The sequence below is a fragment of the Macrobrachium nipponense genome, chromosome 10, assembly GCF_015104395.2.
Source record: "Macrobrachium nipponense isolate FS-2020 chromosome 10, ASM1510439v2, whole genome shotgun sequence".
Classification (NCBI taxonomy): Eukaryota; Metazoa; Arthropoda; class Malacostraca; order Decapoda; family Palaemonidae; genus Macrobrachium; species Macrobrachium nipponense.
The window spans coordinates 19,812,748-19,838,946 of record NC_087204.1 but is presented as its reverse complement, the minus strand read 5'-3'; the positions used below and the strand labels follow the sequence as shown (position 1 = coordinate 19,838,946).

The window sequence follows — 26,199 nt, the reverse complement described above, 5'->3', positions numbered from 1 at the left end:
CTCCCGCTTGTCCACTTAGTATAATGATATAAGACAGCGACAGTTAGTATGTCTTTTCTTACGACTGTTGTTCGTAAGCATCGTTGGTTCTACTTTCCCTTCTTGTCTGAGTGATATCTAGTAGAGTTGGTTCTTCTTTAGAATAAGGGAGATGACTCAAACGGATGTAGTACAACTTTAACAACTTTATTTCTTAGCTGCTCCATCACTTGAGTACAGAGATGGTTTGGTCGGATGACCGCTCCGTTGAGTAATCTGAAGTGAACTAAAAATATAAGAGCATCGCGTCGATAGCGGAACACTAGCTATCTCAGCGATTTATCATAATTAGAACAAAATGAACACGTTGCCCTGCGGCCTCGGAAGTCATGCACTTCCGCTATGGGTGAATAGGTCAACCGCTTCCCATGGAAGGTGTTGTGCTTTGTTTTACAAATTCAGAAAATGATTCGACATGCAAACGCAAACCAGGCTACTGCAAGCATTGCATAGCATGGTCTAGTTTTCACGTCTTGTTTATGGTTATGTAGTGACACTCCTAATTCGCCAATGACCCTTTAGGTCGTGGGTTTATTTACAGATATGGAATTTATCTGTATTAAAAATGTAACTATTACAATAGGCTCAGACAGCTACCATTCAAGCATTGAACATAAAAAAATTACATTAAACCTGGTTTTTTAGGAGTGTGACCGTATATATATTTAGTCATAGCCATAAACAAGTGATTAAGAAAAATATGCATAAAAGTATATAGAAAAAAAAAAATACATACCTAATGGACATATTCATAAGTAAAGAAAATGCATGAAAAATACAGATCCATGTTTACTATATATGGTATAATGTTAATAAATGATTATGAGGTACCAAAAAATAAAAGGTTAACATGTATACATGAGTGATTATAGTAATAGGTAACCCGATTAAGAATAGTTGTTACCCCGTGGAGATACATAATTTATACATGATCATGGATAACTGTTTAAGAATATTTGTTACTCTTTGTAAGCATATAAAGATAACATATGACTGTGCACAAGATATAGATTCCTGGTACGTACATGCACCAACATTTTAATATATAGGGCTTCAATATTTTATTAGGTGCCCGAAAGATACTTTTAACTGTTCATATATTTAAAAAATAATGCAAAGGTTTGGAGTTTCTTGTCCTACATATTGCCAGCGTACAGACCGCTTTTCACACACAACTCAATTCCAAACAATTTTCCTCCGAGTCAAGTGAAATGGCCAATTTCAAATGGCTCTAAACGTAAATGCCTTTAACGCAATAGGAGTATTGTCTGGACGTGGTAAGACGTTCCTCTGAAGATCCATCTGTGTTCGCCTCAACCTACGCCAAGCAAAGATGTTAACGATGATAAAAATCACCACCGTAACGCAAAACACGGCTAGCGATACGTAGAAACGAAGATTTTCTCCTCCTGCATAAGTCGGTGATGTGTGGTCCATCTCAGCTAGTTGCGTTAAACGATGAGCCACCTTCGCTTTGTATGGGAGAGGTAGTGATGGGATAACAGTAGTTGTCCATGTGAAGTTCGCAAAGTAGGCCCGTTCACGGATGATAGTGTTAACCCCTTGGACCTGTAGTTCGTGGACGTCCCGGTACAACCATCGGCTGCAAAGAAAACCTTGGAGTGGGCTGTGGACCAGTCTGGACATGCCACCTCGAAGCCGGCCTTGTCGTATCGTACCCACGAGCCGTTGTTCAGTCTGAAATTGAACTTATTATCGTCAAAAGGATAAATTTTTTTCAGACAACCTTCGTGTGTATGGGAGAGAGAACAGTTTAGCACTATACCTAACTCGCACGAATCCATTGACATAGGATGGAATTCGAAGGAGTCAGCTGTACAAACTTTATTATTCATGGCTTCTGAACAGTGAGTGAATTTGTCTAAGTCTTTAATGACTGTATATGATTCCCTATCAGGGGAAATCAATACGTGTCCCGTCAAATTGGATATTACTGGACTTGAGTTATTCGTCATGAAAGTTGGGAATGGTGCTATTTTGTATGCTTGCCAGGCATCAGAAGAATCAAAGGGAATTGTGATCATGATCCTGTAATTTTCAACGCTTACTGATATTAAACTATAATAAAATTCTATCTTATGGGCGTCTAATAAAGGAACATAACCTAGTTTCTCCCGTCTGTTCTCCAAAGTTAAAGTCAGATCTTTAATAGGCAAAAGATGTGGGGATAAAACACCCCTTGTTGCTAGCGTAATAGCTTCTACATAGTCTTTTGATTTCTCAATAAAATGTGAAATTTTGGTACGGATATGATCTATTTTCGAACTATAATAAGCTAACGTAGCCAGCAAGTGTTGCACTTCCATAATCTGATCGATATTACTAGAATGTTCGTTCACCAAACTCATTATTTGATTGATTGAGGATAACTGGTTGCGCAATTCTGACAAAACTAATTCGTTTTCATGTTGCAAAAACTCAATTCTCTTATTCTGATAATTTATTTTAAGACGATTTGAAATTCCTAAGCCTAAACTTGCAACAGATCCAAAGATGTTTAATGCAGCAAAGATAAACGGGTTGTGACGTTCGAGGTTATTGTGCCGCACAGTCCACATAAGCAGATCTCGAGCCAGAGCTTCTGCCTCGGCGGTTTTATTTTGCAAGTTGTATGATAACATTTCCGCGACACTCAGCGTTTGTGCTAGCGAACTCTCTGGGTTAGCAGGAAAATGACGTTGGTGCATTTCATTCAACGAAACAGCAAACCGCAACAGGTCACTCTTTAGGTTAATGACGTCATCCTCCGGGAGAAAGATCGCCTGCATATCCATTTCTATAACTATATTGCTTGTGGTAATGAAAACGTCTTCTGTTCTTTCTACAATGGTGCCATGAGTAAGATCTATATTTTTGGTTTTAGCGCTTCCCACACGATAAAGATGTCTGAACGAACAGTATTACTCCTAACAATAAAAGCTTCATTTTGGAAACCTGCAATGAGTAAAATATATGTAATTACTCCTATTTAAGAAAAATGTTTACATACAATTATTATATAAATATATATAAAAGTGATTATACAAGTTTCATAGATACAAAAATTTCCCTCACTTCCTTCTACCCTTCTATTAGTTTCTGATGTGAGCCAATGGAACGATTCTATTATCAGTGGGTTGGGATACGTTTTGAACTCTAAATCTATTGGCCGTTAATATTTCTAAAATGTTAAACGGGCCTTCAAACTTAGGTGTCAGTTTGTAATTGAGTCCTTTGCGTACATATACTTGTATGTATACCTTATCGCCCACGGTATATGTTTTAGTTGGCTTAGCTATTTTATCATGATTTCTTTTCATTATGATTTGTGATTCTTCTAGATTCTTACGAAGTATATTATATCGACTTATGCTTGCATCCATAACATCCTTTAGAGGATTTGATAAACTGGTTGTAGGCGTTAATACATGGAAAGGCGTTCTAGCTGGGGTACCGTACAGTGCCTCGTGCGATGACATTTTAATAGATACATGATATGAGTGATTAAGAGTGCTTAATACCGCAGGTATGGCAATATCCCAGGGGTCCATTCCCCCTAATGTAACTCTTAATATGTTTAAAACCTTACGATTTGCTCTTTCCTCTAGCCCGTTAGACTCTGGGTGGTAGATCATGGTATTGATTTTCTTTATGCAAAGGAATTCACACAAGGAGTTAAGGAAGTGATTATTGAATTCTCCACCAGAGTCTGATATGATCATGTGTGGAATTCCATGTTTACAAATGTAGCACTCGTAAAACTTCCTAGCGCACTCGACCGCGGTTTTAGTTTTAAGCGCTATCAGTTCGGTATATCGAGTCAAGGCATCTATGATTTCTAGGAGGTGCTTATTTCCTCTGTCTGACTCGTAAAACCCTGTTAATAAATCTAAGTGTACTCTTTCAAAGGGTTGATTGGGCACGGGATAAGCCCCTAGGCTGACAGGTGTCTTCGTGTGCCCTTTGTTTTCCTGACAAGTGCGACAATTAGCTATGTGCCTTTTTATATCTGTAAAATGCCAATAAAATAAGGATTTAGCTTTCTGTGACATGATGGAGAAACCCGGGTGGCCATGCAATGGATTTGCATGCAACCAATTTAAGACAGTGGGTATAAGTGAGATTGGTACCACTACCTGGTCGGTACTCGCCTGTGGTGTGTTGCGGGTTTTCCTCGTCACGGATCTCACAGAATATTATCCTTGATTATCTAATTCTGCTGCTTATACTTTATATATTCCTTTTCCTTAGGATTTCTGTTTAAAGCATTTATGATTTTTTCTAATTGCTGATCTTTTCTTTGTTCCGTCTGTATTAGTTCAGCACTCCAGCCCAGATCTTCTTGTTCAGATACGGTTTTAACAATAGGCATGGATGTTGATATATCTATTAATTCAGCTAATGGCTCTGTACAAGATGACGCGGGGTTGCGTGATAATGCGTCAGCAATGATATTTGCTCTCCCAGGTAAATACCCGATCCTCGTGCCAAAGTCTTGGATGATCATATGCCACCGAGTTCGTTTGGGGCTGTGACTAAAGCCTTTAAAGAAGTCGGTTAGGGGCTTATGATCAGTGAGAACCTTGACGGGATAACCGTATATTATAAACTTAAAATGCACTAGTGAATTAACAATAGCGAGCCCTTCCTTGTCTATTACTGCATATTTACTTTCGGAAGGTCTCAGTTTACGTGAATAAAAAGCTATAGGGAAAAACTGTTTGTCATATTGCTGAAGCAATGCCCCACCTACTCCTAGGTCTGAGGCGTCTGTTGCAATAAAGAATTCCTTACCGAAGTTAGGAAATTTTAAGATAGGAGAATTACACAGTTCATCTTTCAAGGTATCAAACGCCTGTTGATGTTTCTCAGACCATATGAAATCTACGCCCTTCTTTATAAGATCGGTTAGGGGAGCGGCTATGATTGAGTAGTTGCGTATAAAACGCCTATAATAGCCACTACACCCCAGAAATTGCTGTATTGCCTTGACGTTAGTAGGTATCGGGAAGTTACGGATAGCTGATACCTTATCGTGGACTACTCTAAGACCTTGACTAGACACCGTGAAACCTAAATAGACTAGTTCTGTTTTGAAAAATTCACACTTACTTATCTTTACCCTTAGGTTATGCTGTCTTAGTCTTTGTAGCACTAGCTCTAATTTACGTAGATGTTCTTCTAAGGTATTAGAAAAGATTACGAGGTCGTCCATATAGGCATGTAAGATATCCCCTAACAAGTCTCCAAACACTATGTTGATCATTCTGGTAAATGTTATGGGAGCACAACGTAAACCAAAAGGCATACGCAAAAATTCATAATGTCCCCTGGCTGTGCTGAAGGCAGTGTATGGGATACTCTCTTCCTCCAGTGGTACCTGGTGAAAGCCTTTAAGTAAGTCCAAACTGGTAAAATATTTGTTCTGGCCTAGTAAAGATAAAATATCATCAGTGCATGGCACTGGGAATCGATCAGGGATTGTTTCCTCATTTAAGCGACGGAAGTCTACGCAGATACGCCAAGTTTGATCTTTTTTCGGCACGACTATTAACGGAAAATTATAAGGGCTGTTTGATTTCCTAATGACTCCTTCTTCTAGCATTTTACCTACTTCATCATTTATCTCATTCTGGAATTTCATAGGGAGTCTGTACGAAGGTACATAGATAACTTTCTGCTTGTCTTTTAACCTTATTTGGTGTTCTATGACATCTGTTTTTCCTAAGGATCCATCCATAGTGGAAAAAACATCATGATATTCAGTTAAAAGGTCAAGAAATTTCTGCTGAATTTCCTCCTCTTGAATGTCTTTATTGATTTTATTTTTTATAGATGGCAAAAGGGATTCATCCGCAACTGATTGCGCGTGATTGATCTCAGCGACGGTAAGAATGTGATGTTTATAAACTTTCACATCCAAGATATGTTGATTTTTGTGAATTACTAAAGTGGTATTCAAATGATTACAGACTTCAATGTTACATTGTTGTTGTGAGCCGACTGTATAAATGGCTTGTGTGACGGACAATCCGTGAGTTTTCAGAGTGTCGGAAAGGATTAACATTTCAGATCCCAGCAAGGTTTTCTTTACACGCACTAATATATTCGGAGTTACGTTCAGCTCGAGAGTTTGCGTGCAAGCTGATATTACGGGTGAGCGAGAATTCTGTTGGGTCGCATGGATTATTTCTTGATTCATGAGACAAGTGATTGGGTCTTCAACGTACGTTACTATTCTATTTGTTGTCTCCTTGTTGTCCAAAACTGATTTTAAGGTGTTAGAAGACTTTTAGAATTTTCCTTTGATATACACGCCATGTTTGGCAAGGGCTAAGGTAATGTTTTGAGTGCCCATAGACGGGTATCCTATAATTACAGCGGGATACATATCAATGTTTCGTACAACGATAAAGGTATCGGAAAACGTACGCTTACCGACCTTGTACTGGACATGAGTTACTCCTACCACATTTAATTCATTATTTCCTATACCCGAGAGTCTTATTCCGGACTTCTCTATAGGGAAGTTTGAAAACAACAAATGGTGAGTCCACAAATCCATGATATTACGTGGACTACCAGAATAAAAAAATAATGTGAAGGACTTGTGTTCTAAATTTACTGCGTGTAAGGTTGGGCGTAACTCATCTTGACTTATAATTGCGTGAATTTGTTGCAAATCTACGGGAACCTGCACTGATTTTTTGGATACGGCCGTGCTTTCATAGGAAAATCAATTGCCTCACAATGATCTGGTAAATGATTAAATTGATTATTTGATACAAAAGATGTTTATATGAATGACCCAACATCGTCCTCTCCCCCCTTGGAGCTTACTACGTGGTATTTGCTTTGTTTTGCACACTCGGAAAATTTGCCTGACCTTGCGAGTTCTGGCTAGACGGCCCAGGAACAGAGATACTTGAAGCACGATTTGTTTGTTTCTGCTGTTGAACAGCCTGCTTCTTTTTAAAGTACTGAGGATTCTCCTTTTTGTTTTCATTGGCAACTGTTTGCGTGTTTCTAGGATTCTGCTGTTGATTCCGCGAGAAGCATCGATTATATGAATGAGTGGAACTGTTATGAATTGAACAAAAATGCATCCGACAGTCTGAAATCATGTGACCTGGCCTTTTGCAATTGTGACAAGTCATCCCTGCTGCTTGATTATTATTAACCCCGTTTACTTGTTGTGGCTTATTCTCCTTTTTTGCAAAAACTTGAGTAAGCAACGGATCAAGGTCAGTACATTTAGACATGTGTTTTTTTATCTGTTTATACACATCTAGTTCCGTACTGGCGGGCGTTAGCTTTTTGTCAAAACACCGCACTAAAGCTTCAGGCAACATGACTGTCATACAAGTCAGATATATCAACCGTATGAAATCTTTCATGGCGATATTGGATCTTGTAACCCACGCAGAGTTACTTAAGTTATCCTGATATTCATTTAGCCGGTCGGCAGTTACTGCCGCCCATTCCACAACATTAAGCTGAGTCATAGAGGCCTGGTTAAGGATGTTCCTTAAAGCCAGCACTACGTCTAAAGCCTCTTCACCGCCATATATAGCACGTAGCCTAACTTTGAAATCGTCCCATGTAACCGCTTCTTGGAAAGAGACTCCTCTAAGATATGCACTTGCATCTCCTTTAGCAAAGTCTATGAAGCTTTTGGCTTCCTGTAATTGTACAGATGGGTCTGTGATGCATTTTGCATTTAAATGAGCGTCTACTGAGATCCATGACTCAACGTTTTGAGGCAGGAACCCATTGACCCGACCTTGAAAAGGGACTATTGCTGACCTCGCACTGACGAGAGTAACCACGGGATTGGGGTTACCCGGTGTGGAAGAGCCAGCCACAGTAGTTGTCATGTTAACTTTTACTTTTTTCTTATCACTACGATTCCTTGCGATCCTATCAAAGTATCTATAAGAGTACACACGACCACTGCGTAAACGCATATGCAATATAAAATAAAATGTGTTGCAAATAATAGGAAAGACCCCCAAAATGATAATATTAATACAGATAATGTGATAAAGATATTTTCCGGAGAACTCCTGGAAGAAAAAGGGATTAGCAACAACGAGAAAAAAAAAGATTCTGCGGGCGAGAATTCGTGGTTGAAGATTGATTCCTGTAATGAATGAAGATTAAGATTGCGTATAACTCACCCCAGGAATACTGGACGATCGACTCGTGATGTAAAACACTTCACTGATAAAACCTGAATGGATAAAGGATGTACTTAGCTTTGGTATATATGCGGAAAGAATGTTGACATTCCGATGACGTCACAGCCTCTCTCTCTCTCGCGTTGTAGGTAGAAGTGTTGTTGTGATGACGTCACAGCCTCTCTCTCTCTCTCGCATTGCAGGTAGAAGTGTTGTTGTCGTGATGACGTCACAGCCTCTCTCTCTCTCTCTCGCGTTGCAGGAAAGACCGTTGTCGTCGTGATGAATGTTTCTCTTCCCGTTGATGATCCGATGCTGCTTCAAGTCTGGTCAGATTCTTGAAGATATGTGATGAAAGTCGTTCACTAAACGTCGATGTTGATGCTCGAATTCGTCTCGATGAAGGACATTTCTTTGTGTTCGTAGGATGTTTACAGTTGCTTGTTGATTGAAGATCCTATTTCCTCAGTTTATTACTGATTTATAGCTGGTATTCGATGATACATTTCTTAGGCAGACGTATATGGTTTTTTTGTAATTGTAGATTTAGGCTAATAGCTGCCACCAGTATGTAACTCCCGCTTGTCCACTTAGTATAATGATATAAGACAGCGACAGTTAGTATGTCTTTTCTTACGACTGTTGTTTGTAAGCATTGTTGGTTCTACTTTCCCTTCTTGTCTGAGTGATATCTAGTAGAGTTGGTTCTTCTTTAGAATAAGGGAGATGACTCAAATGGATGTAGTACAACTTTAACAACTTTATTTCTTAGCTGCTCCATCACTGGAGTATAGAGATGGTTTGGTCGGATGACCGCTCCGTTGAGTAATCTGAAGTGAACTAAAAATATAAGAGCATCGCGTCGATAGCGGAACACTAGCTATCTCAGCGATTTATCATAATTAGAACAAAATGAACACGTAGCCCTGCGGCCTCGGAAGTCATGCACTTCCGCTATGGGTGAATAGATCAACCGCTTCCCATGGAAGGTGTTATGCTTTGTTTTACAAATTCAGAAAATGATTCGACATGCAAAAGCAAACCAGGCTACTGCAAGCATTGCATAGCATGGTCTAGTTTTCACGTCTTGTTTATGGTTACGTAGTGACACTCCTAATTCGCCAATGACCCTTTAGGTCGTGGGTTTATTTACAGATGTGGAATATATCTGTATTAAAAATGTAACTATTATAAATATACCTTGGAGGATGTATGATACTATTGATGATCTTTATTTGGAGGAAAGCATTTCTTACCCTTTAACAAGATGCTGGCTTACCACGCTAAGGAATTTCATTAACTAAATTCTCTTTTTCTGGTATATATCTGAACAAATCATGACCTTGCATATATTCACCAATACATTCCGTAAATACAAGGTTTGGAGCCATGTCAATTCTCTGCTTTATAACAAACTTTGAACTTTCAGTAACACGAACCATGATATCTGTTATGAAGTTTCAGTAGCACTAACTATGATAAGCATTTTATTTCTGTTTTTATTGTTATGGGGTTAGTATCTCGGCCTGTATTCTGGTGTTAAGATTTAAAACCAGGGTTTAAATCTGGTCTTGTCTCATCTTGTTTATGGATTTGCTTTTATGTATGTATATTACAGTGTTAGACTGTAAGGAACCAAGATAAATTGGCAATAAACAGTACATTTGTATGTAAAGAATTTTTGAATTTTTCAAAAGTTAATTGGAGAAAAAAACCATTCAAAGGAACCATGTTTAGTGATCTGTTTCTATGAAAATTAGTCATTTAAGTGTCCCACTTCTATCTGTAGTGTATCCAGTATAGTTCTGTAAATTCTGCTCATGATTACAAATGTGCTTAGTATAATTACCTACTAAGAAAACAGTACAAAGTTGTCGGTCAGTTTCGGGTCTGGCATAGTCTTTCCTGTAAAATGTTAAGATCCAGCTAAGGTCAGAGCTACAGTATTATTAAATTGTTCCTTCTTTCTGTAAATGAGCCACAATGTTTCTTGGCTTTATAGTAATTGCTTTCGATGATGTAATGAACGTCCGTATCTTGGTAATTGTCTCAGTGTATATCAAAACCATTACTATACTTGTGTGATCATGATTACCATTAATATCACTCCAGTGTTATATCAATTCAACTGCTCTTGTTTGTGGAAAGTAAAAATATATCCAATTTTCCAAAAGCTGGCTCAGAAAAACAAAAGCAGAAACTGAATGTTAAAACAGTCACGTTATAGTCACATAAAAAGACTAATAATTCATCTTACCTGTGTTGTTACTCTTTCTAATAATGTTTATCATCTCAGTCAACTTATTCTCCCTTCAAAACTCTACAAATTGGCATCGTAACACTCTTCTTGTTATTTTATACTTTAGAGCACAAGTCAACAACATTAAAAGCACCTTTCGACTTTTCATTGTTATCTTCTCTGGCAGATTGCGTGTGTATGAGTTACCATGTACAGCAAATACCACCAGTGAACTAGTAGTTGTTCATCTGCTAAACGTCCCAGGACTCGCTCAGTGCTCTCAGAGGAAGCAAACGCCGAGATACACAGCACGCAGCCTAAGTTTTTTTCTGGTATTGTGAAATCATTTTTTGTCTTAACCACTGCATAGAGACAGGAGCTTAAGCCATTGTTGAGCAACATTAAGAGCTGTAATATTGAAGGCTTTAACTGAATGCCGGCTTGCAGTTTTATTAACTACTTTGAGTAACAAGATGCTAAAAAACTGATAGAATTGGTGTTTGAATTTTGAGGTTCACGGATATTAACCAGATTTTTTTTTATAACAGTGATTTGATGTTTTTCTTCGCAGTACTATTGCCAGTAGATCAAACAAAGTCGGTTGTTACAGCATCATCACGAAAATGAATTGGACATCAACATCACCAGCAATGATGCTATTGCTTTTGTTGCATGCAACAGGCCTAGCTCAAGAACAAGCAACTGCAGGCGAAGAGTCTGTCGAGTTATTGCCATCAGATGTTCCAATGACTATGATGGAAAGGTTGACGCGGGGACAAGGTAATTATTATATTATTATTATTTATTTATTTATTTATTTATTTATTTATTTATTATTATTATGTTATATGAAACTGATCAAAATTTTCATTCACTGAAAGGCAAGGTTCCATGAAACAGAATGCTCATAAAAAGGAAATAAAAGAAATCTAAACTCATATAAGATTAATGAAATACTGAGTGAAAATAAAGTAGAAGAAAATAGAGGCAAACAAATAAGTGGAACGCGTAGAGAAAAATATAGCAATTTTTCACTTATATATTTCACCATTGTCATGAATGACCTTGGAGTGTTTTTCTCTCTGATATTTCACTCTGTACTCTTCCATTTATCACGTGTATCTTCTGATGAAAAGCCATTTCTATTTTGCTTTTATATGAAAAAAAATGTTTTGTCACACATACATATATTGTTTTTCGTGTCATAAAATCCCCCATTTGAAAATGAATGGTCAGTTAGCATTGAAATAAAAATAAATTTTAATTACTGTATTTGTGAATTAAGAAATAGTTAGAATTAACAATACCAAATGAAATTTTCTTTCCTGCAGATGCAGGAATAAAGGAATTTTTCAATCTAAGGACGAGCTTGGGTACCATTACTGGAGTGAAAGAGCCAACTCAACCTCCCCATCATCCAAACACGCACATGCATGCCTTCAGGTAAGTCCAGGACCAGAAGAAGTTGCCTCCATCATTACTGTCCGAAGCTTTGAAGAGTTTTTCTTGAAGTAACTTACTTTCAGAAAAGTCTAGTGAAATGTTCTCAAAGGAACGGCTCCTAACTTTTCACTTGGTGGTTCTTTTGGCAAAAAATAGTATCAATAGTGCACATTGATATTTCTCAATACTATGAAAGATCTGTCATGAATCAGATAAAGCAGCCAGTTCTTGGAAAGTTATGGCCCAAGTATTTGAAAAAGCAAAATTAAATGAAGGCATATTGACGGGGATCTTCTTTTCATCTTGCGGAGGAATAACAAGATAAAGTACATGAAGTGAACAGGAAAAATTGGAATCTTGGTAGTGTTGACAACATATTCATATTTTAATTCAAATCTTTAATCATATGCAATAACGTACTTATAATTTCATGAATTACATATATCTTTAAAAATTACAAAGATAAAATCTTACTCAACACAGAGAAAGTCCAAAGTACAAATAGTCCCCTCTGCTTCTAAACAGGAAATCATTGTGTTCTCCTTGCAGTCTACCAATTCTTTAATAAAATTGGTCTTTATCTTCACAGTTATCGTTTTTATTCAATAACTGGTTAACACTTTTCTCAGTATGTACAATTGTTAATGCAATAAATTGCTGATATCGATGTTTTTTTTAACAAAATAACTACAAAGTTTTATGCATAATTGATTCTTTAAGAATAAAACAGTTAGTGAAATAAAAAGAAATAATTTTCGATTCATGACTGAATCCCTTCTTGAAAAAAGAAAACGCTATACCACTAGTGTCTGTTACTGGTGGCAAGTACATCTTAGAGAAGGAAGCAATCTGGAGCGAGTGCATGGGTTTATTCTGAAAATCCTACAGGACGAAACTTTCCTGGCTTCTTCTTCTTCTTTACCTTCAGCTTTTCCCATTTCTATATGGGGTCGCTGTTTCTAGTCAGCCTTCTCCATCTTCCTCTGTCCTGTAGATCTTGTTCTCTTAGACCCTTTTCCTTCATATCATTCAATAATTTATCTTTCCACCTGAACTTTGGCCTTCTCTTTCCTCTTCTCCCCTCCACCTCCATGTTCATAACCCGCTTACATACGTGTTCATCTTCTCTCCTCATCTTCCTGGCTGTATTTACCTTATTCACATTGTGGCTTTGTAAAGCATTCAACTGTGAACCATAATACTGGAACAGTTAGTGTTAGATAGTTTAACCCTGGTGTCAGTGGACAAAAAATTAGAATGACAAAGAATACCATTAGTTTTACATTTAACATCATTGGTTATTGGACTTGCATCATATATGTCTAGTGTTGGTCAGAACATGTTAGGTGTACAGTAATATCATAGTCACTGAACAAACTAGCTTCACATATTCACAACTAAAACTTTCAACAACATCCAGCAAAATTGGATGCTTCGTCTTGTGGGAGGGAGCAAAATGATATTATCAGCACACACAAAACTTGCTGCACATACGTCACCAATTTAGCAACCAATATTTGTTTTTATAACGATCTCTATTAAAACATTTACATATATGTGAAGTAAGTAATAGTAGGGACAAACCCTTCCCTGTTTCACTCAATTTTGAATTTTGAATATGTCAGAATAAATACCATTCCATTTAACCTTAGCTCCAATATTGTTATACATTGTTGTAATTATGTAGTCAGGTGACTAACGTGCACATCCCTCAGTTGATTAATATATTAAACAATTTCTCATACAGTACCCTGTCAAAGGCTTCTGAACAAGCTAATAACGTTGCCAATACACTTGACCCCTGAGACACACAATACTGCACCGTCTCCATTAGTACCTTAAAAGTACACAGCGAAGTCGAAAATCTCTTCTTGTATGGAAATTGAAAATTACAAGACGTAAACAATCTTTTAAAATAGTCAATAGCAATATAGTCCAGTCACTTACAAAAAGTGCTGCTTAAAGTGATTGTTCTGTTGCTCTTGGAACTAGATAAATCCTTCCTTTTATTCTTAACCAGAGTTGAGAAAACTAGAACGTTAAAAATATGGTCAGAAGGAAAGCCAGATGTACATGAAGTTTCTTTAGGGCTTCTATCACGACATCAGTATAAATTTAATGGCTATCATCATTTTCACGTCTGGCTGCTGACTGCTTTATAGCTCAGCTGACCATTTGAGCAGTGTAATATGAATGCAAATGACTTTCCTTATGAAACTGATGACTGACAAATATCAGATATATCAGTCTGTACCTTATGCAGAATTCTTGATATTTTGTCTCCGTGACCTTCATTAAACAGTGCTTTAGATTTATTAATCAAGATATTACAAGCCTCCATGCCTTTCTATCTGTTACATTAGAATTCGAACTAACCCTACACTTTAACCTACCTATTTCACTCCGGAAGAATTTCAAGTTTCCAGCTCTCAATTTGTTTGCAACCTGTTCTTTTTTTCTTTTATCCGCATTTTTCTTTGTGACACCCATTGCCTTATGATAATTAAACCTTAGGAATGTGTGGAGTCAACTGTGAATTTAAGAATACTGCAGCATATAAGGAAATGTAATGTAGCGCTTAACAAGCTTAGGTTCTTTGGGTAGAAATACGTAGGTGCATAGAAATAAATCTGTTGTATAAATGATTTAATTTTAATGATTTTTACATTTTGATATGAATAATATTTTGCCTGATTATATACATCTTACGTTATCTCAAAGCCTATACAAATACTGCTATAAAAAAACTTCGCTTTCTCTGTAACACTTTTTTTCAGCATGTGATATTCACATGTAAACCGTAAATATATTCTCCCCTGATGTCTCTGTGCCTCAGTATTGGTGAATTAGGTCATAACAGTTTAAATACTAAGCCCAAGTCTACCTTTACCGAACAGAGGTATCCCATATGCAAAGGCCCCTGTCGGAGATTTGCGTTTCGCCGACCCCGTAGACCTGTTGGGTCCGTGGCCAGGGAACTATCTTAATGCCAGTAAACTTGGGTCATTCTGCCCTCAATATGATGTGGAAAGCAAGAGTGTTTTGGGAAATGAAGATTGTCTTTTCCTCAATGTTCATACACCATCCCGTCTAGGTAAGATGCCGATAAATTAAGTATAAGGAATGTTGTTTCAGAAGAATTCAGAATAATAATTTTTCCCATTTGGTGTCAGTAAATTAAGTGTCCTCTGTATTGGTGTTTGAAATTATACATTACTGATATCCAATTTGCCTATGAAAACAGGGTTATTCATATAAGGATCACACCTGACATAATCTACCGAAAACAGATGAGAAAAACCGAGCAGAGGGCAGCCTCCTCCCAGTGTTTGTCTTTATCCATGGAGGTGGTTACATCAGAGGGTCATCGTCCCCCCACGGAGCTGGAAAACTCCTTTCTAGGGATGTCATTGTTGTTACCATCAATTATCGTCTTGGAGCACTAGGTCAGCGAAGGAACTGATTGAAGGCTCCAGCTCTGCCAATTAGTTCGTTGAAGTTCATCTCAAGAATATAAGCTTCTCATGAGTATAAGTTTGATATTGTCAAAAAGATTTTTTTTTACTCTGTATCCACAAAGTACTTCATTAATCACAGTCCTAATTTCTTCTGTATCACATCATTTTTCACTTTACTCTTGGAAACAGGGTACCTCAGCATGGTGGATTCAGTTCTGCCTGGTAATTTTGGGATGCTTGACCAAGTCTCGGCTCTCAGGTGGGTTCGGAGAAACATTGCTCAGTTTGGAGGGGACCCAAACCAAGTCACAATAGGAGGTTTCTCTGCTGGAGCTGCTTCTGTTCACCTTCACATGCATTCTCCCCTATCCAAAGGTATATTATTATTATTATTATGTTATTATTGTTATTATTATTATTATTATTAGTATTATTATTAGTATTTTATTATTATTATTATTATTATCATTTTTTTTCTTTTTTTGCTTTATCACAGTCCTCCAATTCGACTGGGTGGCATTTGTAGTGTGGGGTTCCGGGTTGCATCCTGCCTCCTTAGGAGTCCATAACTCTTCTTACTATGTGCGCCGTTTCTAGGATCACACTCTTTTGCATGAGTCCTGGAGCTACTTCAGCCTCTAGTTTTTCCAGATTCCTTTTCAGGGATCTTGGGATCGTGCCTAGTGCTCCTTTGATTATGGGTACAATTTCCACTGGCATATCCCATATCCTTCTTATTTCTATTTTCAGGTCTTGATACTTATAATTTTTTCCCTTTCTTTCTCTTCAACTCTGGTGTCCCATGGTATTGCGACATCAATGAGTGATACTTTCTTCTTGATTTTGTCAATCAACTATCGTCTGGTCTGTTTGCACGTATCACCCTATCTGTTCTGATACAATAGTCCCAGAGGATCTTTGCCTGATCATTTTCAATCACTCCTTCAGGTTGGTGCTCGTACCAATTATTACTGCAAGGTAGCTGATGTATCTTGCACAGGCCCCAGTGAAGGGCTTTTGCTACTGAATCATGCCTCTTTTTGTACTGGTTCTGTGCAAGTGCCGGACATTCGCTTGCTATGTGGTTTATGGTCTCATTTTTCGTATTGCACTTCCTACATATGGGAGAGATGTTATTTCCATCTATCGTTCTTTGGATATATCTGGTTCTTAGGGCCTGATCTTGTGCCGCTGTTATCATTCCTTCAGTTTCCTTCTTGAGCTCTCCCCTCTGTAACCATTGCCATGTGTCATCGCTGGCTAGTTCTTTAGTCTGTCTCATGTATTGTCCGTGCATTGGTTTGTTGTGCCAGTCCTCTGTTCTGATTGTCATTCTCCTGTCTCTGTATATTTCTGGGTCTTCGTCTACTTTTATCAGTCCTTCTTCCCATGCACTCTTGAGCCACTCGTCTTCACTGGTTTTCAGATATCACCCCAGTGCTCTGTTCTCGATGTTGACGAAGTCCTCTATGCTTAGTAGTCCTCGCCCTCCTTCCTTTCGTGTTATGTATAGTCTGTCCGTATCTGCTCTTGGGTGTAGTGCTTTGTGTATTGTCATATGTTTCCTAGTTTTCTGGTCTATGTTGCGGAGTTCTGCCTTCGTCCATTCCACTATTCCTGCGCTGTATCTGATTACTGGCACTTCTCATGTGTTTATGACTTTTATCATATTTCCGGCATTGAGTTTTGACTTGAGTATCGCTTTGAGTCTCTGCATATATTCTTTCCTGATCGTGTCCTTCATCTCTTGGTGTTTTATATTCCCTCCTTCCATTATTCCCAGGTATTTGTATCCTGTCTCTCTATGTGTTTGATGTTGCTCCCATCTGGTAGCTTTATCCCTTCAGTCCTTGTTACTTTGCCCTTTTGTATGTTGACTAAGGCACATTTTTCTATTCCAAACTCCATCCTGATGTCCCCAGATACAATCCTCACAGTCTGGATTAGGGTATCTATTTCCTTGATGCTCTTACCATACAGCTTGATGTCGTCCATGAACATTAGATGGTTAATTCTGTTGCCTCTTTTCTTGAGTTGGTACCTGGCATCCATCTTCTGCAGTACTTTTGTCATGGGAATCATGGCTACTACGAAGAGTAGTGGGGACAGTGAGTCGCCCTGGAAGATCCCTCTCATGATATTAACCTCTGCTAGTCTTAATCCAGAGCTTGTAAGTATTGTATTCCAGGTGCGCATTGTATTTTTGAGGAAGCTGATGGTGTTTTCCTCTGCCCCATATATTTTCAGGCATTCTATTAGCCATGTGTGTGGTATCATGTCGAAGGCTTTCTTATAGTCTATCCATGCCATGCTTAGGTTGGTTTTCCTTCTCTTACTGTTCTTCATTACCATTTTGTCTATCAGGAGCTGGTCTTTTGTGCCCCTACACTTCCTTCTGCAGCCTTTCTGTTGGTGGGGGATGGTGTTTGTATCCTCTAGGTAGTTGTATAGCCTTTCGCTGATGATACCTGTTAGTAACTTCCACATTATTGGTAGGCAGGTGATAGGCCTGTAGTTACTGGCTATATTTCCCTTACTCTTGTCTTTCTGGACTAAGGATGTTCTGCCTGTGGTCATCCATTTGGGCGCATGGTGATTTGTGATACAATGCTGGAGTTGTTCTGCTATTCTTGGGTGTAGGGCCTTGAAGTTTTTGAGCCAGTATCCATGGACTTCATCGGGACCTGGGGCTTTCCAGTTGGGCATTTTCTTTAGTTGGTGTCTGACTGTGTCTGTCGTGATGTCAGTGAATCTTTGTTTTATTCTCCCTGTTTCTTCTGCCTTGACTTCCTGGAGCCATGTTGCATGTTTGTTGTGTGATACCGGATTGCTCCATATGTTTTCCCAGAGTCTCTTACTTGGTTCAACTTCAGGAATTTCTTGGTGGTTGTCTTCCCCTCTTAGTTGGGTGTATAGTCTTTTCTGGTTGGTTCCGAATAGTTTATTCTGTTGGTATCCCTTATTCCTGTTCATGTATCATTGGATCTTATGTGCTTTGGCCTTAAGCCTCTGTTTTACATCCTCTATTGTGTTGTTTAGTCCCCTCTCGTGTACTTTGTATTTCTCGTTCAATTCCTCCCTTGTTTTCTTGCTTCTTAGCCTTTTTTCTGCCATCTCTTTCATTTTACTCAAGTCAGATCTCATCACCATGATTTGCTTTTCCAGGCTCCTTTTCCAAAGCGGTTGCTGTTTTGGTTTCTGTTGGGTTGGTTGTGCTGGCGGTGTTGGTGTTCGTGTCCCCATCAGTTCTGCTACTAATCTTGCTCCTGCGTATGTCAAGTTATTTGTTTCTGTGATATTGGTGGTGTGTATTAGTCTCATTATTTCATTGACCTCACTTGTTTTCTCCCATAATTTCTTGGTGTTGTAGGCTTTCATGATTATTATTATTATTATTATTATTATTATTATTATTATTATTATTATTATTATTATTATTATTATTATTATTATTATTATTATTATTATTATTATTATTATTATTATTATTATTAAAAGATATTGCTGCATCAGCTGCATTTAACTTGTAAATAGTCTTCTCTATTTTTCTAATAACTGCTTTTTCTCTGTTATTACAACTGGTGAGTATTGCGCCGATATTACTCATCAGGAGGAGTCAATTTCAAGGATATTGCTTAAAATTTATTTGTCACAATAAACAAATAGGTCAGAATATGACGAATAAGTGGCTAACGTTTCTCTCGGTATCATCCGAGCATGATCACGGCAGTGGGTCGGAGCAGACTGTAGGTGCTGTCAAGATCTACTCGATATATAGTGGCAGGTCAGCAGGGGGTCAACCGCTAGCTGGGCTTTCTTTGGTTGGTGGCGCAATGCGTTTCTGCTATTGTTTGAAGGAAGTTTTCTTCAAGACACTTCTCGTCGTTGAAGGTTGTGCTGTTGCAGCTTAGCAGATGTCGAGGCTGGGACATGACTTCCCTGGGCGTTGTGTCACGACAGCTTGTGTTGACATTGGCTGCTGGGCTACTTGTCTCATCTGGTATTCTCTGATCGGGGGTGTCGCTCGGTCTGATATTACTAGTGCTGTTATTCATTCAGATAGGTCTCCTTAAGTTGGTGGGGAGGAAGAGCACTTCCTGCGTTGTATTTAATGAGGGCTTTACTTGCTATATGAGGAGTGCCTCGAGCAGTCGCAAAAGTCGCTGGTCAGGATCCCTCCCTATTATCTTAAAATTCTTGATAATACCGTCGTGGCAGATAGCTTCCTGGTGTGCTGTCATGATAAGGTTTTTAATTGCTCCTTCTTGTGCATGGCAGAAAATCCTCTTGGACAGTTTCATAGAAGTCATACCAACGTAAGAGCCGGGACATCCACGGACGGGGCATAAGAATTGGTAGACTACATCCGACTGTTTCAGGAGGTCTCTTGCTTGGGGGGTCGGGTTGCTCTTCATAATAAGGTCTCGGGTACGTCGATTTTGGTAATAAATAACAAGTTCGAGTTCTTTGTCGGCTTCGGTATGGGTCACATTCCCTTTGATGATTTTTCTCAACGCATCTTCATCCTCACAGTGACGTGCGTGCATTCTAGCTTTGTAATACAGCTTGATCTTCTCATGGGGGTGGGGCTGCGGTCTCTCACTCTCGCCGTACCACCGATCCAGCGCTGTTCGGACTTTTTTATCAATAAGTAATAGAAGGAAACAAAGGTTTTACCTCAGAAGATCCCATAAGCCGAGCTTTGATATTAAAAGAAGCTAAGATTGACCCTGCTGACCTGGAGATTAGGTTTACTGCCCAACAGACTTTTGATGACCACTCCCTTAACACAAGGGTTAATCCCATTGACCATCAGCTCAGGATATCAGAGCGACAAGAGGGGATTAGCAACTCTCAAGGAAACCAGAACAGCCATCACATAAATGACAGCTCAACGAGAAGAAGTTCCAGAAGACTGCTGGGCCTTGACCCAGGCTGACAACCCAAACATATCTTGAAAATGGGCTACAGATAGGGCCGGAAAGTACTCGAGTGTGGAGTAAAATTAAATGTAAATACTTAGGAGTAAACACGTTACACAGTGATTTTGTGGGTTTCTTTTTCAATCTTCAGAAGAAAACTGAAAGAAGTTTTTGTTTGGTTCGTCATTGTTATTTTTATTGTAGACCGAATTGGTGAGGCACCTTATCCACCTTTCTTATCTTTTACAGGGCTTGTCCTAAAGTTTGTTTTACTAGATTAATAGTTAAGAATTGAAGCTGAAGAAAGATAAAGTTAAAGAAGTTAGTCATGTAAATGTGATGAGAAAACAGTGATCCATTGTGCTATAAAAGGCAGAATGAGTGCATTGCAGTTTTTGGCACAAGGCACAGTGTAAGTGGTACAGTAACGGGCCCTCCAAATTAACTGCCGAAGTAAATTCAATCATGACAGTGCTTGTTTACATCTGTCCCAAACCCAAACAAAACTAGGACTGCTCAATGCCACCTATAGAGTTAATAAGCAGGCTATGTGTTCAGGAATTAAGTTAATAAAGTTTCCCCGAATTTGTTCGATAAAACTTCCCTTCACACTGCCTCTCTTATCTGACTTTTGGTTCTTAATTTACGTATTACTACCTCTACCAAAATAGCAACTCTTTGTATGTTCAGGTGGTAGAGACATTTATCCTATGCTTAAGCATGACCAGATGGTATGCTTTCACTGGATCTACATTTGGATATTTTCACTACAGTAAAAGCCAAATGTAATTTTAATTGATTTTTGCTTCATCTACAGGCTTATTTCACCGCGCAATAATGTTAAGTGGAGCTGCTTCATGCTTCTGGGCTTTGAGGAATGATCAGCGAGATCCCTGCAATACAGCACAATTACTGGCACACAAATTAGGATGCCCTTCTGGAAATTCAAAGGACTTACGGGAATGCGTTGCCTCCAAGACCTTCGAACAAATCGTCAAAGCCCAAGGTTCATTGTTTGTAAGGATTTTAATCATTCTAATTTTTTTCTCTCTTTATATATATGTATATATATATTATATATATATATATATATATATATATATATATATATATATATATATTTGCTCTGTTGCAGCAAAGGGTACATTTTCCATTTCTTACAATTGACAAATCTGGATTTAGTCTTTTTTACCCTTGGTTTCACTTTATTCTGCTTCTTATGATTTGGTAGTATATTATATACCTGAGAATGAGCAAGGTAAATCACTTCATGAATTTATCAAGTGCTGAGAGTTATAACTCTGTTGAAGTAAGACCCTGTCTATAATTTTTCTTGTAAACTGAAATTTGAAAGTTAGGAAATAGGAAAAAATTAGTACTGTTTTGCAGCCATTTCCTAAACATTCTAGATATGTGGCTGCATAGCTATAATGCTGAGTCAGCTTATGAGAGAGAGAGAGCACACACAACAATGAATTCACATTAAGGAAAGCCAAGATTATTGATGCTGCTATGGTTTTGATGTCATCTCTAGTGAAGTCCTTTCAATTAGAAAAAATACAATTTACCAAATGAAGAGTTGAGATTCTCTGATTAATGAGAGAAATTAAGGACCAACTAGATTTTTAATGGACCTCATTCGATTTGATATGCAAGACTGATATGATTTTTTATTTTTGAAGACCTCAGTATCAAGAAATTTTATTTTATCAAAATCACTCCATGGACTTAGGCATGTTGTGTTTTTCACACACACCTTGTGTTTTCACACACACACACACACACACACACACACACATTAATATACATTACTTTCATTACTTTCTATTCATCCACAGCTGTACGAATTTTTCCCAAGCATGTATTTTGCTGTAATTGATGGAGGGCTTCGCCATGCTCCCTTCCTCCCAGCACCTCTAAAGGAGTTAACCCTTCGTCCAACACCCACAGTTATAAGCTTTGTCCCCCAGGAAGGTCTGCTTTTCGCCTGTCGTAAGTAAAGTCCCTGCAAAGTACTGAATTCTGAAGTTTGATCTTTATATATACAATATGCCCCCGAGATAGATCATCAATTTACTCCTCTTGGGAGCGCTTGAAGATCTATCTCGGAAGTATATTTATCTTATAAATCATTCACTTGGTAGGGTTTATAAGTATTCATTAGCAACGAAGTGAGGAAATCCTATTATATAGACACAACCGTACCCCAGGGACCATTGCCCACAGATATGTGATGTATATGAATTTTAAAAACTCGAAAAAACACTCTTCGATGATTGGCAGTGCTGCTCAGCATCAAGAAGTTGTTGGTAACACTGCTTACATTCACAAGCAAACTGAGAAAGGGTTTTTGGGGGAGGTGTGGAAGGCTTGGAGAAGATTCCATGGCTGGGGGCCAAGGGTCAGATGGGTGGGCGACATGGGAGAGGAGGGGCAGTAAGGCTGTGTGGAGGAACTCACTCAGTGAAGGGGATGTTTTGGAAGCTGAGGAGCAGTTTCCGTGGCCGGAGGCAGGGCGGGATGGAGATGTAGTGTTGGATGGGTGAAGAGAGCTAGGTAGACATCGTACTTACTAGAGCATGTTTTGTTGCATGATTTTATATTTATGATCTAGTAATTCAGATTTTATTAAAGTAGTATATGTAAAGTAGTATGCTTACATTGAAGTCCATACAGTAACACACATACCTTCCCGTTTTTATATTTTATGCTGTTCTCATTTATATATTTATTGTATTTTCCCAATTTTTATTTTTACAAACCTGATGATAAACGCACTTTTGTACTTATGGTATGTACATATGCACCCTCATTCGCTGGTGTTGATGAACTGTTTAGAGCCTTTTAGGTTTCGTGTTTCTATTCTTCACCACTCAATGCTTCCCTTGAGTCACAGGAGACACTGGAATATGTCAGTCTCAACAACACAATCAAGCTGGTGATGGAGGAGGACTTTTAAACTTCTTCACTGGTTTTTAAAACATCTGGCCATCATAAGCATAAAGAGCAGCACACATATATAAGGGACTGAGTTAAGAGTATTTTTGAAAAGTTATCAATTTTTTTATTTATTTATGGCGTACTTTGGGGAAAATTCTAAAATTTGTTTGTGTAAACTTATCGTATTGGATGTTACATGCAAGAGAAAAATGGCATTGCTTATTATTGTCTAGTGTATTTTGGTAAAAATGATAAAATTGTTTGTAAAGTATTATATGAAAAACATTGTGTGGCCTTCCGTAATATGTCACATACAAGGGAAAAGAAGGGGTTTTCTTTTTTTTGTGTATGATGAATTTTGGGGAAAATTATAACATTGTGTGAATTATCATATTGTGTTGTATACAAGAGAAAAAAAAAGGGTTTACTTTTTTGGGAACTATAGTACATGCATTTTAAAGTGCTTGGGTTAAATGAAAAACGTTGTGTACGAGAGATAATGAAGTGTTGCTGGTTTTGTGTGTGTATTTATGGAGTTTATTTTATTACAGGTATGGGAAAATAACGGATATAATTCCTTCTTGCATAAAGTCTTCAGATTAAAGTGTGATGGTTGTTATTTATAAGCATGTGTAGTGTTTATGGCTATGTGGTATTGACAGTGTTTGGTGAAGAAGAGTACAAAGTTGCCCTTGCACACCCATAGATTTTTATACTCAACGTTATCCAGATTACATCATTATTTGACAGGGATTTGGCTCTATTAATCCAAATAATTAAAGGATTACTTGGTATGATTTATTTCATCATTGTCTGTTATGATGGTAATCATTTATTTCTCCTGTAGGCTCATATACATAAAGATGTTTCAAGGATTATTCATTTGTAATAAGAATGTTAAGGAAAAAATATAATAGTTCTGTTCACTTTTGGGGAATTATTTCAGGCAAAAAACAATTATGTCATATATAATGGCGTTCCTTTAATTCTTATTTTATTAGGTACCACATCTCTGAGAACATTAATATATTTTCATTGTTTACTCCAGCAATGAAATTAAAATTCCACAAACATAAATACTTATCCAAGAAGGTAAAACAACAATTCCAATTGCAGAAACAAATTTTTATTTAATCTGAAATCAATTACAGAGGACAGTTTGGGAAGTTTACGGTTTGTGTTTACTAGATAGTAATTTGTAACTTCATTTTCGTAGTCATGTTCGTACTGTCGAAGCAGCCACACAATGCAACAGCTCTCTACAGTGAGTTGGCACGATACGCCTTCATGCACTGGCCGGATCCTGAAGCTGAAGAACTCGTGAAGGACTTGGCTGAAGCTTTTTATTACAGCGAACATGCCAAAACATCTCGCGATGTTTTATTGGAACAACTCACAGATGTAAGTCCAAATTAAGAGTTTAGGGGAATTTTTTTGTTACTTGTGTCTTAGTCAACAGATTCTGTAATGCCTCTAGTGAAATAAGATCTGTAAATATGTCATTACCCTTTTATGCACGCTTAAGCATGGATATGTTTATGAACACACAACAGCTCTGTATACATATAGAAAAGTATTACAGACAATCCCCGGTTATCAGCGGGGATTCCGTTCCCGAGGGTGTGCTGATAAGCAAAAACCACCATTAACTGAAACTGCAATTTATGGCACCATAAGAGCGCTTATGGCACCAATAAACCTGACAAAAACTATAGCATGAATTGCGACCATAAGGAATATAACTTCCAATAGAGACTGTCCTTGCATGATTAATTGTTATGGTCTCATCACAATAATACGAGTTAATTGTGACCAGTTTAGACATCCCGTTATTTTATAGGATCTGTAGATAAATACTGCGTACCAAAATTTATTAAAGAACATAATTTGATTACTTTCAGGCATTAACCGATTACCTCCTTTTGGATTGCGGTTGGGAGGCAGCTTCATCCATTGCTGAATCTGGAGCACCTGTTTACACGTCAGTGAAAAGAATTTCATTTTTCTTTTTTCCCTTTTTTCCTTATAAGCATTCTATTCCGTGGTAGGCTGCTCATAAAGGTGATGGCCCTCTTTTGCCCTACACACACACACACACACACACACACACACACACACATATATATATATATTATATAATAATATAATTATATATATCTAATATATATATATATATATATATCTATATATAATTATATATAATATATATATATATAGATATATATATATATATATATATATATATATATATATATGGCAAAAGATTGATTGTCTTTTCTTACAACTGTTGTTCGTAAGCATTGTTGGTTCTACTTCTCTTCTCGCCTACGTTATATCTTAGTAAAGTTGATTCTTTTTAGAATAAGGGAGATGATTCAAACGGAGGAAGTTGATATCTTAAAAACAGCTTTATTTCTCAACTCCATCACTAGAGAGATGGTTTGGTCAGATGACCGCTCCGTTTGATAACTGGAATAGAACTAACATTTCAAAGCATCGTGTCGATAGCGAAACACTAGCTATCCCAGCGATTTACACATAAAAAAGAATAAGTAGTCCGCCGGCTCGGAAGTCATAAGTTTCCGGCGCAGGTTAACAGGTCAACCGCTTCCCATGGAAGGTGTTGTGATCAGTTAACAGAGACATAAACTGATGATGTACCCAAATGCAAACCAGGCTACTGCAAGCATTGCACAGCGTGATGTAGATTCGGATTGTCACGTAGGACGCTCCTAATTCACCAATGACCCCTTAGGTCATGGATGCTATTTACAGATATGTAATTATAAATGTATTTATTACATTAGGCTCGTACAGCTACCATTCAAGCCTTGAATAACAAAAGTTACTTTAAACATGGTTTCTTAGGAGTGTGCCCGTAACATATATTTAGATATAATCATAAACAAGTGATTAAGTGCGTAAAAGGTTTTGTTACATACCCTTTTTGGACATATTCATGAATAAAGAAAAATGCA

The 26,199-nt window shown here is 37.8% G+C and overlaps 2 protein-coding genes across 2 annotated transcripts in view; one reads left to right on the top strand and one right to left on the bottom strand.

Annotated features, from left to right (window-relative positions):
- Window positions 1-170: 170 nt before the first annotated feature.
- On the bottom strand, window positions 171-9,467 carry LOC135223452 (uncharacterized). The gene is made up of 2 exons (XM_064261855.1): window positions 8,220-9,467; window positions 171-2,994 (listed from the first exon to the last, which is right to left on the bottom strand). The coding sequence occupies exon 2, from the start codon at window positions 2,832-2,834 to the stop codon at window positions 1,491-1,493; it is 1,344 nt and encodes a 447-aa protein (XP_064117925.1). The 5' UTR covers window positions 2,835-2,994; window positions 8,220-9,467; the 3' UTR covers window positions 171-1,490.
- A 1,164-nt stretch (window positions 9,468-10,631) lies between these two features.
- LOC135223448 (esterase E4-like) overlaps window positions 10,632-26,199 on the top strand; it is a 28,772-nt gene continuing 13,204 nt past the window's right edge. The window contains exons 1-10 of the mRNA XM_064261848.1: window positions 10,632-10,790; window positions 11,030-11,238; window positions 11,790-11,901; window positions 14,799-14,995; window positions 15,192-15,347; window positions 15,549-15,734; window positions 21,099-21,298; window positions 22,120-22,273; window positions 24,438-24,622; window positions 25,123-25,202. Of these exons, the coding sequence (XP_064117918.1) occupies window positions 11,082-11,238; window positions 11,790-11,901; window positions 14,799-14,995; window positions 15,192-15,347; window positions 15,549-15,734; window positions 21,099-21,298; window positions 22,120-22,273; window positions 24,438-24,622; window positions 25,123-25,202 (1,427 nt within the window). The 5' untranslated portion in view covers window positions 10,632-10,790; window positions 11,030-11,081. The remainder of the gene's footprint in view (window positions 10,791-11,029; window positions 11,239-11,789; window positions 11,902-14,798; window positions 14,996-15,191; window positions 15,348-15,548; window positions 15,735-21,098; window positions 21,299-22,119; window positions 22,274-24,437; window positions 24,623-25,122; window positions 25,203-26,199) is intronic.